The 20,994-nt window shown below is 40.5% G+C and overlaps 1 protein-coding gene across 2 annotated transcripts in view; it reads left to right on the plus strand.

The window, feature by feature from the left end:
* The first annotated feature begins 3,071 nt into the window (after positions 1 to 3,071).
* AGK (acylglycerol kinase) overlaps positions 3,072 to 20,994 on the plus strand; it is a 42,068-nt gene continuing 24,145 nt past the window's right edge. Inside the window, exons 1-5 of one of the 2 annotated variants that reach the window (XM_067469249.1) lie at positions 3,072 to 3,267; positions 3,911 to 4,162; positions 6,335 to 6,481; positions 16,958 to 16,997; positions 19,756 to 19,835. In XM_067469249.1, coding sequence (XP_067325350.1) covers positions 6,372 to 6,481; positions 16,958 to 16,997; positions 19,756 to 19,835 — 230 coding nt within the window. In that variant the 5' untranslated portion in view covers positions 3,072 to 3,267; positions 3,911 to 4,162; positions 6,335 to 6,371. The remainder of the gene's footprint in view (positions 3,268 to 3,910; positions 4,163 to 6,334; positions 6,482 to 16,957; positions 16,998 to 19,755; positions 19,836 to 20,994) is intronic. The other variant, XM_060776828.2, reaches the window with a different exon arrangement.

Consider the following 20,994-nt stretch of genomic DNA (forward strand, 5'->3'; position numbering starts at 1 on the left):
CAACAATAGAATTGAACCAAGCTTGGCATATAGGACTTCCATGACCAAATACTAGAGGGGTTTGGGGGAGGCATGTACAGAAGATGACATTTGCAGTACCTTTTGACCAGGCCTCCTTGCTGCCCTGAGAGGGGTCCAGGCTCAGATGCAGGGAAGGGAAGGGAAAGCGAAAGAAAGAGCCTGGCTGGCTGGCTGGCTGGCTGGCCGGCTGCCTCCCTCCTGGCAGGCAGCACGTGGAGGGAGGGAGGGAGGACTTCCCTCTCGCCTAGTGGGCGGGGCCTGCGCTTCTCCATTAGAAGAAGGCTGTGGAGGGCGCATGGGGCCTGCAGGAGGAGGCGTGGCCTAAGGACAGAACAGCGCCCCCTGGCAAAAAAAGTATTCCGCCACCGCTTACTTCGAGTAATGGACGGGCCGCCCCTGGTTGTAGTACACCCACATCCAGAGAGCACTGTGAACCCAAACAACAATGGATCTGAACCAAATTCAGCATGCATACCCGATATGCCCAAATTTGAATACTGATGGGGTTTGGGGGAAATTGGCCTTGACATTTGGGAGTTGTGGATCCTGCAATCAAAGAGTATCCTGAACGCCACCAACAATGGACCTGAACCGAACTTGGCATAAAGAATCCTCATGACCAACAAAAAATACGTACTTACTTAGGTGATCCCTTGTTGTCCGAGTAGGATTGTCTTCCAATATCAGTGAACTGGCGGTGGGTTTGTAGGTAACTGTGGAGCCCTATTCTTGATCTGCATCTTCTCCTCCAGTGAGGGCATTAGTTTCCAGGTGGGAGGTGGTCCTGGTCAGGGTTGGCTTGACATGCCTTCCTCTTGGTATGTTTCTCTCTTTCACCTTCCATTTGTGCCTCTTCAAATTCTACAGCACTGCTGGTCACAGCTGACCTCCAGCTGGAGCGGTCAAGGGCCAGGGCTTCCCAGTTCTCAGTGTCTATGCCACAGTTTTTAAGGTTGGCTTTGAACCTATCTTTAAATCTCTTTTCCTGTTCTCCAACATTCCGTTTTCCATTCTTGAGTTCAGAATAGAGCAACTGCTTTGGGAGATGGTGGTTGGGCATCCGGACAACGTGGCCGGTCTAGTGGAGTTGATGGCGGAGGACCATTGCTTCAATGCTGGTGGTCTTTGCTTCTTCCAGCATGCTGACATTTGTCCGCTTGTCTTCCCAAGAGATTTGCAGGATTTTTCGGAGGCAGCGCTAATGGAATCTTTCCAGGAGTTGCATGTGACGTCTATAGACAGTCCATGTCTCACAAAGTTGGGAGAACAATAGCTTTATAAACAAGCACCTTGATATTCCTATGGATGTCCTGGTCCTCAAACACTTCATTTGGAAAAATGCTGCACTCGCAGAGCTCAGGCAGTGTTGTATTTCAGTGTCAGTGTTGACTTTTGTGGAGAGGTGGCTGGCAAGGTAGTGGAAATGGTCAACATTTTGTAATGTTACACCATTAAGCTGTATCTCTGGCATTGGAGAGGGATTGGCTGGTGACTGCTAGAGGAGCACTTTGGTTTTCAACAAAAAATACCTATTGGGTGTTAGGAATTGTGGGAGTTGTAATCCAAAACAGGGCTGAAGTTTGCCCATCTACACTGTAGAATTAATGCAGATTGACAGCACTTGAGCCATTACTGCTCAAGCAGGGAGCTTTGAGATGGTAGAACAGAAGCTTTCCGAAGCTCTAGGTGCTCTTACTGCCTACTACAGGGAAAACCAGCTGATCCCTAACCATCTAAAACACAGACATGTGCCTTTCATCTCAAGAACAGAGAAGCATCCCGAGCTCTGAAGATCACCTGGGAAGGAATCCCACTGGAGCATTGCAGCGCACCCAAATACCTGGGAGTCACCCTGGACCGTGCTCTTACCTACAAGAAGTACTGCCTGAACATCAAGCAAAAAGTGGGTGCCAGAAACAATATCATACGAAAGCTGACTGGCACAACCTGGGGATCACAACCAGATACAGTGAAGACATCTGCCCTTGCGCTGTGCTACTCTGCTGCTGAGTATGCATGCCCAGTGTGGAACACATCTCACTACACTAAAACAGTGGATGTGGCTCTTAATGAGACATGCCGCATTATCACGGGGTGTCTGCGCCCTACACCACTGGAGAAATTACACTGCTTAGCTGGTATTGAACCACCTGACATCCGCCAGGAAGTGGCAGCCAATAGTGAAAGGACCAAGACAGAGACATCTCCAGCTCATCCCCTGTTTGGGTATCAGCCAGCACGTCAATGACTTAAATCAAGACATAGTTTTCTAAGATCTACAGAGACACTCACTGGAACACCTCAGCAAGCAAGAGTCCAAAAGTGGCAGGCTCAAACCCAGCACTTCAACCAATGGCTGATGTCAAATGAGAAACTCCCTCCTGGGCACACAGAAGACTGGGCGACTTGGAAGGCGCTGAACAGACTGCGCTCTGGCACCACGAGATGCAGAGCCAACCTTCAGAAATGGGGCTACAAAGTGGAATCCTCGACATGTGAGCGTGAAGAGCCAACCACTGACCACCTGCTGCAATGCAACCTGAGCCCTGCTACATGCACAATGGAGGACCTTCTTGCAGCAACACCAGAGGCACTCCAAGTGGCCAGATACTGGTCAAAGGACATTTAACCAACTACCAAACTCACAAGTTTTGTATTTTTCTGTTTGTTTGCTTTGTTCTGTTAGAAATGTAATATAATGGGCTGGTTGCTCTGACACGACAAATAAAAGCACTTTAAACATTATTGCAACTATATAACTGGTTTACTTTTGGTTTTAGGGACCTTTTGCCTTTTAGCACTTTAAACTGCCATGGCTTAATGCTATGGAACCCTGGGATTTGTAGTTTGGTGCACTCTTCATGGCCAGAGAAAGCGAAAGATCTTATATCCCAGGATTCCACAGCATTCAGCTATGGCAGTTTAGAGTGGTGTCAAATTGCATGCATGCTAAACAATGTCTATGGAGCGGAGGCCAGGGCGGAACGAAAATGAGGCGGCTCTTTGTTTCCGCGGGAGGGAAAAAGAGCGCGAGCCAGGAAGCAGGGGAGGAAAAGCCAAAGGGAGGAAAGGCTTGGTAGCGGCGAGGAAGCAGAGAAACCAGGCGAGGGAGGGAGGCTGGCCTTGGGAACCCTTTTGAACCCGGTCTTTCCTCTCCTGGGCGATGAGGAAGGCTTCAGAAGAACCTGGGGAGTGGGAGGACGGTTCTTTCCCTTCATTTCTTTAAAGCCCCGCAACAATCTTGAGGTAGGATTTAGGTTGAGAGAGTGTGGCCTTTCTAAAGCCATTCATGACAGTTGACAGCTCAGGGAGAACGAGATCAGGACTCTAAGGTTGCACCTGCGCTGTAGACTTGATGCAATCTGACCCTAATTTCTCAATGTTGTAGAATCTTAGGAGTTATAGTTTGTCAAGGTCTTTAACTTTCTCTGGTAGCTGACCCAACTACAAATCCCAGATTCCATAGCATTGAAAGTGGTGTCAAAGTGCATTAATTCTGGGTTAATTTCCAAGCTGTATAGACATGTTCCAGAAGCATTCTCTCCTGACGTTTCTCCTTCATCAATGGCAGGCATCCTCAGAGGTTGTGAGGTCTGTTGGAAACTAGGAAAATTGTGTTTATATATCTGTGGAATGTCCAGGATGGGAGAAAGATCTCTTGTCTGCTTGAGGTAGGGGTGAGTGTTTCCATTGGACACCTTGATTAGCATTTATTGGCCTTGCAGGTTCAAGGTCTGGTTTCTTACTGCCTAGGGGAATCTTGATGAGAGATGATTAGCTGTTCCTGGTTGTTTCTTGTCTGGAGTTATCCTGCTTTTGAGTGTTCTTTATTTGCTGTTATGAATTCAGAGTTTTTTTAATACTGTTTTTCTTTTTTTGGTCATGTCAGGAGCGACCACTCCTGTTATGAGAGAATTGGCCATCTGCAAGGACGTTGCCCAGGGGACGCCCAGATGATTTGATGTTTTATCATCCTTGTGGGAGGCTTCTCTCATGTCCCCGCATGAGGAGCTGGAGCTGATAGAGGGAACTCATCCGCCTCTCCCCAGATTCGAACCTGCGACCTGTCGGTCTTCAGTCCTGTTGGCACAGGGCTTTAATCCACTGCGCCACCGGTGGCTCCTTTAATACTTTAATACTGGTAGCCAGATTTTGTTCATTTTCATTGTTTCTTCCTTTCTGTTTAAATTCTCCACATGCTTGTGGATTTCAATGGCTTCTAAGTGTAGTCGGACATGGTAGTTATTAGAGTGGAAACATTCACACCTACCTCAAACAGACAAGAATTCTTTTTCCCACCCTGGACATTCCACAGATATATAAAGCCCATTTTCCTAGTTTTCAACAGACCTCACAAGCTCTGAGGATGCCTGCCATAGATGCAGGTGAAACATGGCCATACATCCCGTAAAACACACAGCAACCCAGTGATTTCGGCCATGAAAGCCTTCGACAATGCATTAATTCTACAGTCTAGATCCCTCTGAGTGTTTTGGACTCCAATTCCCACAATTCCTAACTACCAGCTGTTAGGAATTGCGGGAATTGGCATCCAAAACACCTGGAGGTCCAGAGTTTACCCATTCCTGGTCTAGATGTACCCCTGGAGAACCAAACATTCTCCAGCCTTGGTTTGAACATTTCTGTTTCTTAACAAAGAATATCATCAATGGAGCTTCAAAAATATGGGTGATACAAAGTAGCAGTTTAGAGTTTGTATAAGTGTGTACAGGTTGCGTCTCTCTTTTTTGGAAATGCTCCGAAATTGTCCACATGGGTGGCTAAGACTGTGACATGTTTGCTTTCTGGTGGCTAATTGTACACTCCTTTGTTTCATACGTAAAATTATTAAAACATATTTTGGCAATAAGAGGCTTAAATGAGTTTTGTGTTTCGACTTTGATTCCATCTCCAAAGTATCCCGTGATGTATGTCAAATATTCAAAGATTTGAAAAATCTAAATCTGATCCAATGTAAGGGATATTAAACCTATATTTGTAAATCTGAAAATTAATCTTTGTGAAAACATACATATTTTCACGCTTAGACTTGCAGAAAGCTACATCAAGTTTTGTGACTTTTTATTTATTTACTCTTTTTGTATCCCGCCTTTCTCTACCCGGAAGGGGACTCAAGCTGTCTTTACATATGGCAACTATTCAGTGCCTTTTAACATCAAACAGTTAAAATACATTAAGTTAAATATTTAAAATTAAATGCACATTAAAAACAGGATATTACAATCACTATTCAAAATCATGCCATCCACAATTGTAACCTGGGACCGTTCCAAAAGTCATTGCACATAATTCCGTAGCTATTATTGCACTGTAGTTAATCTTCAAAGGCTTGACTCCATAGCCAGGTTTTCAGTTTCTTTCTGAAGGCCAGGAGGGAGGAAGCTGCTCTAATATCAGTGAGGAGAGAGTTCCACAGTTGAGGGCCCACCACCGAGAAGGCCCTGTCTCTCGTTCAAACCTGTGAAGGTGGCGGGACTGAGAGCAGGGCCTCCCCATATGATCTTAATCTCTGAGGTGGTTTATAGAAGGAGATATGTTCAGACAGGTAAACTGGACCGGAACCGTTTTGTTGTTTACATTATACACATACCTAATTCAACCCCCAAAGAGGGGAAAATGAGGAAAATTATGATGTAAATTATTCTGATAAAATTGCCACCAGAGCTTAACAGCCTTTTTCTGGCTTATTTGGGATTTGACTTATTTGGCTATTCACTGGTGGAGGGTATACAATTCACTACATCAGAAAAAGGTGGACAGCAAATGAAAGGCCCATACATGCAACTAATCAAGACTACAAAAAAAGGCTTTACCATGTTAAACAGGAGGTGCAGTCATTTGCCTTCTTAGGTAACCAGCCTCTTGAAGGGAAGAAACTGGCACAGAAAGGATCAGGCTGAGTTAGATTTTTTCTACTTGCTGTGCAAGAATGTGTGTATTTAAAATTTCCATTTTCTTCTGCTAGTAGAATAGTTGTTGAGTGAATGCAGTGGATGGGCTTTTATATGCTAGTGCTTTAAAATGAGTGGATAAATCAGGTTTATTCTTGAATTTAAAGGATAAAGGAGTGTGCTGGATGTACAGACCAAATTTATTGCTCTAAGATAATGCAGAACATTGGATAACAAACAGGAAATGAATAAGATCTAACTTAAACCCAGGAGGCATTTCTCTTGGTCTATAATATTTCCCACCTTCCCACAGTAGTGGATGTACTGAGTGACTTAATATTACAAGCTATTTCTCTATCTTTGCAAATGTTAAATTTTTATGTTCCCGTGTTCTGTTTCAGGTTCCTGATAAGAAGAGGTGTGGAATAAAACATAAATATGGCCAAGGTGATCAAATTGTTTCATACTCTCAGAAATCATTGGAAGAAAACTACAGTCGGGGCTTGTCTGCTCACATGGGGAGGAAACTGGCTGTATGGAAAACATTGGTAATTACTACTCGATTTCTAAAATATTAGAAATAATTTTGATTTAGTTGCATTCCTGACTAGTAATGACATGTTAAACTAGCAGTTCAGAGAGTGTCATTAGAGTGATAGAGTGAGATCAAGTGAAGAAAGACTGCTGTTATGGTAGTAGGAGAGCCACAGTATATTGGGTTACCCACAAGCTGTCCCCCACTTCAAATAGTCTGCTACCCAATACCAAGTCAGTGAATGGAAAATGACTTTATTCTGGATGAACATGCCAACCTGACCTGTATTATGGAGATCTGATTTGATGAAATTGAGTTGAGGGGGGGGGGCACCTTTTCTCTGCTTTGTCCACTTGGGTACTCTGTACAACAGCAGGTGTGGCCTGGGGCGCAGGGAAGCAGAATGGTAGTTGTCTGTTTGGATTCATTCTCTCTCAGCTGCTCTGTTCCACAGTCTTGATGGGTTAAAATGTGGTTTTTGGAGTTGGGTGGCTGTGACAGCATTCTGCTGAAGTTCTCCCTACCCTGCTTCTCACAGTCCCCCTTCATCAACTGACTGAGCTGATCTTGATGTCACTGTTGGAATCCTCTCGGGTTGTTGCACTGGGGGGTTTCAACATATGGAGACTGCTTTGTCAGGAGCACCTCAGGACTTCAGGTCTGCCGTGATAAACATGGGACTATTCCAAGTAATATCTGGTGGCACCCGTGCTGAAGGATATATACTCTGAATGTAGTTTTCTGTTTTGAGCAGGTTGATAGTGATCTGGAAGTGGAAGAATGTTCTATATTTTTATATTTAGTGGCATTTAGACTCTGAAACTTGGAACCGCTATAGAGTAAGATGGTCCATGTCAAGAAATGTGGACATCTGGATGGATTCCTGATGGCTCTTGGGCAACTTCCAGTTACCTTGGCAAGTGATGCTGTCAGAGCTTCATATGATCTCTGTAATAGAGAAATGACAAGAGTGGTGGATATGATTGTTTCTAAACACCCCATCTCATCGCAGTAGAGCCAAGTTAGCACCAAATCTGGAAGTGATGAAACAAATTGGATGGAGATTTAGTGACAATGGCAGAAGACTCAGAGCTAGTCCAATCAAGCAAGAGGTAGAGCTGATTGGAAGCCTGTGCTGAGACAATTGGGCAGTGAAGAAATTATACTATGGCATCTGTATAGTGTCATCTGGCAGAATGGTCTTGAGTAGTCAGGGACATTTTATACTCTGGCTCAAAGAAAAAAATGAAGACCACTTAAAAGCATTCTCTGATGAATTTGCAAGATCCTCTATAGACAAAATTGCTCAGATTTGCTTTGACTTGAATGTTGTTGTTGGAAACAGGAATATTCCCCAGAACTGTTCTAAACCATTGTTTCTAAAAGCTATAGTGATATTTTAACTTTAATCCTTCTTTACACAGTTAATACAATTTCAGGGGAAAGTAAATATAACCATATGCTTTTAAATTACTCCCAGCTTGAGGGCCAATCTGTTCTGTGTCATATATTTTTTTAAAAGTAATAGAAAATAATTACGGTCTTCTATTTTCAGCTTATTTTATGTTAAATCTCATCAAACTCTAAATGGAAGACAAGCAACTTTTTATTTGTTTTCTATTTTACTTTACTTGCTTTCAGTGTGTTTGTACCTGTAATTTGACTTGATTGATTTCAGTGAGTTTTGACCATGTTTTGAACATTGGCAATAGAATTTAGGCCCCAACCTTTGTTAGTACTATAGAGGTTTACTAGCATGCTTAATACAGTTCTCTGGTAGGGCTTTAAACACATTATTTGAGCAAGGAAGGTTCCTTCTAAACAAAGAGGGCTGCAAACCCCCGGGCTGCAAACTTGGGGTTTCAGGGGGCGTGTAACCTCATCCAAATCAAGTTGTCACCCTATTCCCAGATCAGTCTGGATGACAGTACCTATAGTACTGTCATCTTGTCTGGATTAAGCTTCAGTTTGGTGGGAACGAGGGAGAGGGCCTTTTTGGTGGTGCCCCCACCCCCCCACCCCCCGGCTTTTGAACTCTCTGCCCAGGGAGATTAGACAGGCACCTACTCTGCCCATCTTTTACAAGGACCTAAAAATGTGGATGTTTCACTGTGCCTTTGACTAAGCAATTCACTAAGTAATTGGCCTAAACTTACCAAAGTTCCTGCACTTTAGTACAGCGGAGGGCCCTATAATCCTGACATTTTAATTGCCAAAGGACATCACTTTCCAAGCCTTACCTGTATTGAATTTTGCACTTTCCCTTAGCCCTATCCAGAAACTACTGCACAAACTCTGAGCCCTCCAAACTCAGCATTTATTACTGTTCAGCCATGAGATTGTTTTATGATGTTATGTTTTGTTATTGTGATGTGTTAATTTTATCTTGTGTTGTTGATTTTATTTTATTTTATTTTATTGTGCTATATTTTAATTCTGTGTTTTTCAGGCCTGTCCTTTTTAAGCCACCCCGAGTCCCTTTGGGAAGATGAAGGAGGGGTATAAAAATAAAGATGATGATGATGATGATGATGATGATAATAATAATAATAATAATTAATAACCCACTGTGGTCCTGAGATCTTACATAATGGGGACTGTTCTGAAAAATAAAATACAGGAAGTCCTTATCATAAATCTCCTGCATTTTAGTTGTAGCCCATTTTTCCGAATTTAAACTGAAGGCATACTTTGTACCCAGAAAGGTTGGAAGGATGCTTGGTTATTTAGATCACAGATTCATATGTGAGCAACAGTTTCATCTCTATTACAGGCATGACTTAATTGTTCCTCATGTATAATTTGGAAAAGTCACTTTTTGAATGACAGCTCCCAGAAACCTCAACCCAGAGGAAATATAAAGGAATTATCTTCAGAGAACGCTGACTTAAAAAGGCATGCCCATATTCTCCAGCAGCCTTTAATTTCAGAATCCCTTGCTTTCATCCAGGAACAAGTAAAAGGTAGCTCTGAGGTCATTAGGATTTAAATTGGCAGCATGTATAGGGTATCCAGGCAGTTTCGCAACCAAGCATTGCTGCTTAGCTTCATTAAATTGTCTGCTTCATCTGCTTTCAAACCATGCCCTTCTGACTTCCAGTTGTTTGAGAATATTGCATTGAAAAACAAATGCTCTTCCTTGGCCAATCTTGTGCTAATTGCTTCTCTTGGCTCTAGTGCTCTTCATTTCAAAAACAGGATACTTAATTGGTTGCCTCTGATCAGATCTTTGTGTAGCTCAGCTGGACGGTTTGAGAGCTTTGTGTTGAAATCTCTGATTTGTAATAATTCAAGATGGATTTGTACTACATAAAGGACTTATCCCCTGACTGTGGTATGTGGGACGAAATTGGATCTATTTCCAGATCACTCTTATGTGCTTAACATTTATAGCTTTATCACAGATATGAGTTAAAAATAAAATTCCACAAGCCCAAACCTGGCTTGCCCTAGTGCCTAGTTTGGGAATGATGGTATTAGAGAACTTGTTTCAAAACTTTTCCAATATTGCAGTATTGTCTGTCTAGGAAACACTGACTGTGGACTTTATCACACAGTAGGTTTGTTGCACAATTGCATTGGGTTAGTTCTGTGTTTGATCTTTCCTTTTCACAAAATATTGTGACTCTCCCATTGCTACACTCTATTTCTCTCACTACACTATGTTCCACAATTTTTGTACCTGGGTTGTAGTTCATTCGTTCAGTCGTCTCCGACTCCTTGTGAACTCATGGACCAGCCCACGCCAGAGCTCCCTGTCAGCCGTCACCACCCCAAGCTCCTTCAAGGTCAGTCCAGTCACTTCAAGGATGCCATCCATCCATTATAAATACCATTTCCTAATTGGTACTATCACAAAAACATGGGAAAATTTTATCAAACTGCAAAAACTTTGCCGGTAGCTTATCTCCTTACTGTTCTTCTTCAGGGAAAGCCTGCTCCCAAAGGAAGGTTTTAACTTGATTCTGAAATGAAAATGGAGGGGGCCATTCTAACTTCTTTAGGAGGGAGTTTCAAAGCCACAGTGCCACCTGTTGTAGCCTGGCAAGCATCAGCAAGCACCCTCAGTGCTCAGGATGAGAAAGGGGATGATGGGTTGCAGCCTGTAGTTTCCAAGGAGTCTGTGGAAGCAGGGACCTGGAGAGAGATGTTTTGGAATCTCAAGGCCTTTCCCAGGCAATGGGAGAAAGTGAGTGATATCAATTCCCATGAGAATAGGCCAGAGTGGCCTTCGGAGTGGGAGACAAAGATTTTTCCAGGTCAAGTCACTTGGAGATTAGGAAACAGAATGTAAAACAAAGAGAACCTTTTTTCCCCCTCAAAGGCTTAGAGCTCAGGAGAGAAAAGGCAGGTGTGTGCAAAGGTGTGTCTAGAAGTCACCTTCGGGTATTTGCGAATCATGTTGAGGTAGTCTGAAAATAGAGTGCCTCAGAGATAGATCTAAAGAAGGGAGACATTTATTTGAGTTGGTGGTCTGATACATCTTGGAAAGCCCAGGTTAGTTACAACAGTTGTTGAAACATATTTTCATACTGGATGAAATGTGGGTCTTAGAACTGACAGTGGGTCTATCAACTAGGAGTCTAATGTACATTGACACTATTCAATAGAATGCGCTTCTTTATCATTGGTTTCTTCTGCAGTCGGTGAATAGATAACAAACAACTTGTGGATAATTAGTTTGGAGCGTCAGAGAGATGTGCTCTGGGTGTCTAAAGTAGCTGGCTTAAAGAATGGCCTTTTATTTGAGGATGTTTCAGTTGAGACTACTTTGCTATTGTAGAAAATTGTCCATTAAGATCATTAGAGCTAGGTCTTCCTGTGAATAAATAGAGCTATTTTTAGATAAGGTTTGTTTGTTCCCTAGTTTGTGACAAAGTGTTGTTCCCTTTGATTTAGAAATAACAATCGTAATCCTTGTAGAAGTAGTGGTTCAGCCTGCACTTGTTCCATTGCTCGAGGTTTCAGTGCCTAATGCTCAAGATCCTGCAAACCCACAGGGTTCTGGAAATGGGAATTTTGGACAGGAGAGTTTTGTTAACCATGATGAAGCTGAGGATTCTGGGATTATGAAACCTGCATTAGATGTGCTAGTACAAACAGAGAAAGAGGCTGACAGTCCTCTGTTAGGATTCCCAAGGGAGTCAAGGTCGGAATGTGAAAAGAATGTTTTAATTGGGGTTCCAGGGGAGGATACCTCATTTCGATAGGAGTCAGATTTGTCCACAAAGACATCTGGCCGGGAGGAGGCGCCACTCTCAAAGATTAATTGACAAGAGGGTTCCTCCCAGAGTCTTTTCAAGGGAAAAGGCATGAGTTTTTGACTATATATGAGGGCAACTGAGATTGTGTCTTCAGAGGAACCAACGTTTGGTTTAGACAGCCATTTCTGTCTTCGTGTTCAAGTTTCTTGACCCTTGGATTTACATTCATGTTGTTATTCTTGTAATTTTTCATGCCTTAGATTTAATGCTCAAGTTTTGTTCCTGTATTTTCATGTGTCTTTGGTTTTGCTGTTCTGGGTTATTTTGGAATCAGACTTTTTGTCCTTGAATCTTGTCATGGTTTTGGACATTCCTGTTTTCTGAACTTGATGTTTGGATTCTTGTTTTCCATGTTTTTTTATGGACAATATGTCATTCTACTTTTGATTATTTTTTATCCTTTTGCTGAAGCTATTTTTATTCTTCAATAAACTGTTTTGCTTATACAGAACTCTGGTGTGTGACATTAGTTCAGAGGTACTTTTTTTCAAGCATACTATAAACATAGGTGGGCAAAATGGCACCTCTGTTTCCCATCCAGTCCTCAAGGCACCCACCTTAACTTTTGTTTTGCCCCTTCCCCTCAGTGCAATAAAGTCCCTGAAGCCTCTACAACAGTAGTGTCAAACATGTGGCCCTCCAGGTTTTTGGACATCAGCTCCCATCATTCCTGGCTGTTGGACGAGCTAGGTAGGGCTTCTGCGAGTTGGAGGCTCAAACATCTTGAGAGTCACAAGTTTGACACCCTCAGAAACTAAATCACACAGTCGGAACAAGCATGTCAAAATTGCCTCCTATAAGTTTTAAAGGTCATAAAAGGGCTTTTTGAGTAAAGGCATTTCAGGAGGGCATTGTGGAAAAGGGAGCCTCTGAAGTACGGAATGTGGTCCTTGACTTTTGGAAATGTCCCACCAGGGGTATAAAATACGAAGAGTCTTGCTACCCCAAGATCCTACCTTATGGGTGTGGAGGTGCTGTCCGATAGTGAATAATAGTGAAGCAATGTGTCATTAGCTGGAAATTGATAGATTTAATTTTGCTTTTGGACATAACTGAGAGTTATGAACCCTTAAAAAGTGTGGGTAGAATTACTGTGACTCAGTGTAATGTAGTGTTGGACTTTAGGAGTTCAGAATTCAAGTCTGCTCTGCCATCGAAATTCACTAGATGGCCTTTGGCAGGTCGCATTCTGCTACTGAAAAACCCTGACATCGGCCTGTCTTAGGATTTCCATATGTCTGCAATTTCAAAGCATATAGCCACAAGCAAATGTCTATTTTACCTATGGACATAATCACTGCAAATTTTCCTTGGTGGTGATTGCTTGGTGGTGGTAATTGCTTGGTGGAGTAACTTTACAAACATGCTGTCTGCCTTACTGCCTTCTTACTCATTTGTGCCATCGCGCTTGGGGGCTATTAGTCTTAATAAAGGAGGGATGGACGTGGCATCTTTCCCCCAAGGGATTGCTTCTTGCCCTCCTATAGGAAACTGGAACTCCCAAAAACCCAAAACACTGTAAATAGCTCAAAATAAGTTTTATTTATCACAAAGTCATTTCTTTAAAGCAATGAGCTGGAAAACTTCAGAGGGGTGAAGGAAAACATACGTTACAGTTTCAATTAGTCCTGGGTCCAAGGGGTTTGAAGCTGAGAAGCCTCACCAAGTTTCCTCTTTCCTCAATGGTTGTGAATGCCGGAGCAAACCACAACCCCAGTTCAGATGGCCTATGTTTTGAAGACTCAGGATCTTCCTTTGGTGCCAAAAGAACCGGTTTGAAGGCGCTTGGGTCTCCTCAATAATTGTCCAGGACGATCTGGACATAAAGCATGAGTCCCAAGGGTAAAAAACCTCAAAACTAGTGCTAAGAGGTAATTTAAATCAGGGTCCTTTAGAGTCGAGTCTTTTACTCACGTCCATGTGGTATGAACTCTGATGGCAGAATGAAAAGAAAAAGGAAGCTCTCCCCTCTTGCAGGAAGAGGTGGAGCCAAACAGTACTGATTGACAGCTACAAGCAACCAATCCATACAAACTATACATAAGCAGGGTAAAAAGGGCAGGATTAAGCATGATACAACAGTTTAAATCTTACAACTAACAATTCTATACATAGGTGGGGCCACTCACGCCGTCACATCCTTGGTGGTGAATTGAATTAAGTGTCATCCTTTTTACTACATGATAAAAGACATTAACATTTTGCCATCTTTTTGGGGACACTAGATTAAATTTCTTGGTATTTTCCCAGGTGTTTTAAATTCATTCCTTTTTTGTTTTCATATTAGATTTTTATCATTTGCTGTACTTTGGTGTAGTGTTTATGTTTTTAATAGTTTGTTCTGTTCTAAGAATCAGGGTTGAGGAATAGCTGGTTCATGTTTTAATAAATCAAATCAAATCAATTTAGTGTTAGTAAATGAAATGAACATAGCTTGTAGCAGAGATCTGTGAGAGCAGTAACATTCCTGAATCCAGTTTTTCCTTGTCACTTCGAGCAAAGGAAAGGTTGCTTGAAGAGTGTGGCATCAGGTACAAGTCTTATTGATGTGTTTATGGATCTCTGAATTTTGTCCAGAACTATAAGTGCAACTAGGGTTACTGAATGCAGATGACATCCCCCCTCCCAATCCCATAGTAGTTTCTTGGCAGCATTTTGTGCATAGAAACCTACATGGATTTCCTTTCCTGTGATTTGGAGTGCTTTGGATGTAATCCAGAGAAATAAAACAACTGGTCCTCTTAGATGTAACTTACATTTAAATATTTAGTGGCATTAATTGAAATTAATGGGCCTTCACCTTCAAGTTGCATTTGTCATTTGACCTGCAGGGCAACTGTTACATTGTGTACCACCCTGTGTCCTCCCTGTCCTCACAACATTGGCTTAAAGGGCAGTGCTGTGACTTCTGTCCCTGAAATAGATGTTAACAGATCTGTGCAATATTTTGGCAAAGTTTCTGTTTAACCTAACATTGAAAAACTCAGATAATTAGGCCAGGAAGCCCAAGAAAGTTGTCCTTGTTCTCTGATGCACCAGCCAAGCTTTTATTTTTTTAGTCTTTCCTAGGTGCTCAAATATTCAGCAGGGTATTGGGAGGACCCTTAAATATAACTATCCCTTCTTATGTTTTTGCCCAGCAGACTTTGTATGGTAGAAAAAAAAGATGTTGTTTTCATTGAATTCATATCCCATATTTTCCCCAAAATGGATTCAAGGCAGCTTAAAATAATTCTAAAAATATTAATTAAAACATTAATTTACATAAATTGAACAAAATTAACTAACAATATTATTGTTATATTATAAACATGATTTAAAAGAGCTAAAACACTTAGAATAAACTTTCAATAAAAGATAAAAAATACAGCATACTACTTTTCACACACGCTACTGTTCCATATTTGGCCTTTATAATGGATATATTGGTTTGTACACAACATTCATGGATAAGATATAGTGTGACTGTCCAATTCATTTCAGTACTAAAGTTGGTTTTTAACTAGTACTTAGCAAATTACTGCAATTAGTCATTAGTCAGTCCTGTTTTTTAAAACAATGTTCCTGGTTCTGAACACACATGATTTATTTCTCTGAATCTGAAGAGCAAACATTATGTTAAGAAGAATTCCTCTGAGGAATACTTTGATAAATATTCCAATTAGGCATGAATTGGAGTAATATATTATTTATACATTCTGTCGCTTAAGAAGCATGTTTCTGTTTGTCCCATTATTTTCACGAAAGGTTTCCTATTGACAAAGTTTCTCTTGTTGCTTAGTTTGGATTTATCTTGATTGATTCTCTATCTGAAATCAATTTTCCGTAACACAAGAAAAGCTATGGTGGCAATAATGTTAGAAAAACCAAAGAAGTTGTGTGACTCCAAAAAGTAGAATAAGCAAAGAAGGGTAAAATGTCCTAAAGTAAATGATTCTGTAACAAGCGAAATGATGTGCTCCCTGTTAGCAATTGTCTGAGTGAAATTGAAATAAGCATCATGTGACCTTTAGTAGCACCAGAGGCCTGGTGACAGGCTTCCTTTTGCCCTCTGGTCTTTATGTCCCCGACCTCTACTTCATTGGGGCACAGTTAAGCTCTTTTGGGGCTTTTTCCAGCCTGACCTTTACTCCCTGTCAAGCAAAAGTAATGTTCTTGCTCAACCCAGAGCACTTCAGGCTACATGAATTAGGTCAAGAACACATTCTCCATAGGAAGGAGCTTCTTTGAATTACCTCTGCCACCACAGTTCTTCAGCTCCTAATTCCTTAACATTTCAAGACCAATTTTAATTGTTGCATTAATAAGGAGGAACATACATTTTGCCTATTTATGCATTATATTTATATCCTTCATCCTCATCTACCTGGGGTTTCCTTGGCAGTAATGAAAACAAAATACAGTAGAGTGGAACATCACTTCTAGAATAGATGAATATATAAAAGCTCAAGCTTTTAAAACGCAGACATGTATTCATGCTTTCATCAAATTGGAGGTGATCACCTTGACTCTGACCCGTGCCTTTCCTTTGGTACCGCACTGCAGTCACGGTCTTCTAGCTCCCACGCCTTTATGGCTACCCACCAGTTTCGTATCCTTGGCAGCAACAAGGAGAATCGGGGAAATTGGAGCTCATATGATGTTGAAGACCCAATCTGAAAGTGCAATTAATAGCTTTCCATTGTATTTCTTTTGGGGGGGGGGGGGGGTGGTGCCAGGATAAATGTAAATGTGTACAGAATTAATTTTCCACTTACTAGGTTTGATTATATCATTCAGAAATAAGCCTGGAAAAATGTTTTCTAGAGTTTTGTGGTATTTTGCGAATGAGGTGTATTATGCAATTTGAGTCTCATGGCATATGGCATAGCAATGAAGACATAGGCAGAGAAAGAAGGGATGTGGCTTCATACAATTAGGAGGATTACATGATATGTGTTCTTGACAGATAGTCCTGCTGAAAAGTTTTGTCTGTCAGAACAATAGTCATAGATTAGTGGTTCTCAATCTGTGGGTCTCCACATGTTTTGGTCTAGAACTCCCAGAAATCACAGCCAGTTTACCAGCTGTTAAGATTTCTGGGAGTCGAAGGCCAAAACATCTTTTAATGCAAGCATTTATCTATCTTCCTAACTTCTAAAAGAAGATGTTTCATATATTCATACACGTTGCAATATTTTATTGCCATCTAACACCCATTTTTTGTTGTTTTTCTCTCTCAATAGTGATAACTTGCTAAGGAGAGCTGCATGCCAAGAAGCACAGGTAATACCATTGAACAAGATCAAATTAGATCAAAACCGCCTCCTTATCTTACCTTGTAGGATTCTGGAGATAGTTCCACCAGGTCTCCTTTATGCGACTTACCTGAAAAAGGAGCTGCCTGCTTTCTTTCCTGAGATCCCACAAAATATTTTCATCTTCCTGCAAGATCCTCTACTTTGCTTCTAGTTACATCTCAGATTTGGTGCCCTCACAATTTATTCAGAAACGCTGTAATGGTGGATATTTTTGATTATTTTGTATGCCTGTTCAGGTGACTTAATCTGTTTCTGTTAAGTTAATATAGAGGCTAAAAGGGATTGGACCATAAACTCTGAAATCCTATTTCATAAACTCCAATCAAAGTGCAGCTTTTTATTGTGAATATGGTATTTCAGTCCTTATTCAAAAGGGGAAAAGATTCCAAGAAAATAGAAAATATTTTGTTAGATTTCATAATCTGAAAAAAATGACTTCTACTCATTACAGAATGTCATCTATTCTCTTTTACACTTGTAAGGTGATGTACTTCTCTTATGACTTCTAGAATCCATGGCCATCGCATTTATTATATTGAAAGTGTTCTGGTGTGTTTGGTATCTCTTTTGGACTTATTTGGGTTCTTTGTATTTAAGGAGCAAACAGATATTGTTGTCTCTTGTTTTTATTGCCAAGATAGGCTGATATATTGTTAAAATTTGATTTAAATTAACTTTACAGGACAATCTCAATTTGAAAACTAAAAAAACAGTATTTTAAATGGGAAAAGTGGGTGATTGCAGGATCTATATTTTGCTCAACTGATAGGTCCAAGTCAAGAAATGCCTTTTCATTTATGCTCTGGTGTAGTATGGCAATATTTACAATTGTAAATATTCTGGTGTCTCTCTCTATATATAGGCAATCAACTTGAGCACCTCAGTCACTCCCGGAGCGATACAAATACTAATGGTATCTGCAGAGAAATGTAACCAAAACATTGGAGTTAGAGGTGAATGGAAAAAAGGCTTAGATTTTTCTATACAAATCAATGAATGGACAATTGTTCAAATCTCAAGGTCTAAAATCACAGATTTCAAAGGCGACGCTCATTAAAAATTGTTGGACACTACTACTGCTTAGAAAGAAATTGGCTATTTCAGTATATAGTATATAGTCATGTAAGGACTATAGAAATAGACAAAAGAACCCCTAAAACTTTCAGTTTATGGACAAATGTGACTTACTTGATTTTAAAATGCATAAGACTGCTCAATAAAACATTACTGCACTTCTGTTCTGAAAGTCACCTTCCAGTTAAAATGTTTGGCACAATAGGTTAAACCCTTGTGCAGGATGGACTGCTGACTGAAAAGTCGGTGGTTCAAATCTGGGGAGTGGGGTGAGTTCCCATCTGTCAGCTCCAGCTCCTCATGAGAGAAGCCTCTCAGAGGATGGTTAAACATCCGGGAGTCCTCTGGGCAACATCCTTGCAGACAACCAATTCTCTCACATCAGAAGTGACTTGCAGTTTCTCAAGTCGCTCCTGACACAAAAATAAACTGTCCTGGCCTCAGTTTCCTTTTATTTCGCCATCTTAATCAATTGTAATCCTGAGTACAGGGAATTATTTTGTTGTTGTTTTTTTTAACATGTAAAGCTTGGTAGATAAATGAATAAAAGTTAATTCAAGGAAAGGCAAGTGTTTCATTAAGGAAAATGGGATTTTGGGAGTATAATCCAAAACGTCTGGTGCTCACCATGTTGGGGAAGGCTGGAGGGCATCCAGCATTTACTGTAAACAGAAGGAGAAATTGTGGTACAACATAAAACAAATTTATCATAAAATGAGCTTTCTAGATGCTTCTCTCCCTCTCCCCTGTTTATGGTTATAAGTCATTACAAAGATTGCTGACCTCCTGCCCACCTCCAGATTTGAATGCATGAATACAAACCTGCCAAAATGGCAGTCTGACAAAAGTATAATTTGTAGAAAAGACGAGTTTTTTTGTTAGGGTAGATAGAGATTTTCCTTCTCCCCACCAGTGGAATAATTAGATGTTTCCAACAGCTGTAACAGCTCAGAAAATTATGAATGCAGTCATTTTCTTTGATTTCCCTCAAGAATGCAAAAGTAATAGAATTAATCACTAACTTTCCCCATCTGTTCTTCAGATAACATGCCCGTTATTTCCTCTACCCTGTGCCCCCATGAATTGCTTGCATACCTTCTGCCTTCACTTTCCATTTACAGTACAATACATAGAATTTAATGCTCAACTTTACTTCTACACATTTGAAATTCTCTGCTATAGTAAGTTCAGTCATGACAATAATTACTCCGTTTTGAAAAGCAGTGGAGCTTTTTCAGTATGATTGTTTTAGATGCCTTGTTTTAGCCATCCTCACAAAAAGCACTGAGATTAAATTTATTGGTTGTTCTACTATTAGTAAAATTTTAGAGTACGTATTCTTACTATTCAGATTACATCAAATTGTGACAGGTAGGTCACAGTAAGCAAGCCACGTAAGTAACTGATAGGCATTTTTCTCATTGAAATTAACTGTTGGGTTTAATTTGTTTTTTGGGGGTTTTTTTAGTTCCTTGTAAATAATGTCAGTTTGTCTACATATGTTCGATTTGCAGCCATAATGCTTAACGAATGCCTAAACTAGACACTCTGGTAACAACCGAAATACTAAGTTTCAGTGCTGTGACATTGTGAGTCTCCAAAAAGTGGTAAACAAAATGGTTTTAACTTTTTGCATTATTGTATTTTAGGTGTTTGGCAACCAGATTATACCTTCTAGCATGCAGATAAAGAAAGCAACTGTTTTTCTCAACCCTGCAGCTTGTAAAGGGTACGGTTCTCCATTTTATTTGCTCTTCCAACACCCCTTTTTGTATATTTTTGCTGGCATGGGAATTCATTTGTATGTCAGAGATTTATTCCTTATCATCCCCAAACCTAGTATAATCAAGCATGGTAACCTCTTTCTGTTTTTAATAAGAAACCATAATTAAAATAAGAGCACACAAAATAATATGAATCCCAAATAGTGTACTTCTTCTTATTTAATATTAGGTTTTCTTCTGATTCCATATTAGGTTTTATTCTTCTGAGCATTGATTAATATTATTCAGGTGCACCAACCATAGTAATATAAATCCTCCATGTTTAGGTGTTTGTTTACATAGAATCACAAGAGTTGGAAGGAGTGGAAGGGCAGTATTTTGCTTTTTTTAAAATAAAAAGTATAATCACAATAATCTTTGGACAAATTAGAAGATCAATTTAAAATTGACGTTGTTGTAAACGGATCATCCTATCATGTGAGTCACCTCAAGATGTGGTCTTTGCAGGCAGGAAACCAATGTAGTAGAATGGACAGAACCATTTCAAATTACAGAAAGGAGATCACATTTGAAAATGCTTCCCTCTGTGCAGAGAGAAGACCTGCACAGCAGATAAAGGGCTGAACACTATCTCTTTTGTATTGTCTAAGGCTTTCATGGCCGGAATCACTGGGTTGTTGTAGGTTTTTTCGGGCTATATGGCCATGTTCTAGAGGCATTCTTTCCTGACATTTCGCCTGCATCTATGGCAAGCATCCTCAGAGGTAGTGAGGATGCTTGCCATAGATGCAGGCGAAACGTCAGGAGAGAATGCCTCTAGAACGTGGCCATATAGCCTGAAAAAACTTACAACAACCCAGTATCTCTTTTCATGAGAGCTCTAGCTTAAACATTTTATTATGATATAATCTTAATCGTCCACATTACGCATTTTTGACTAATGCCCATTATTTAAAATCTTGTTTTTTATTCTCTGAATGCATAAAAAAATACAAAATAATTTATAATTACTGTAGAAAATTGATGGTCGGACTGGGGAAGGGATGTAAAAATAGTCTCCCAGTTTTTTAGCTGAGCAAAAAGGGGGTTTCTCAACCTTCAGTACTCTCTGCTGATAAAATTGGGGTTTAGTTCAGACGTTTTTTTCCACAGAACATTTGTCCT

This window comes from Anolis sagrei, chromosome 5, assembly GCF_037176765.1.
Source record: "Anolis sagrei isolate rAnoSag1 chromosome 5, rAnoSag1.mat, whole genome shotgun sequence".
NCBI lineage: Eukaryota > Metazoa > Chordata > Lepidosauria > Squamata > Dactyloidae > Anolis > Anolis sagrei.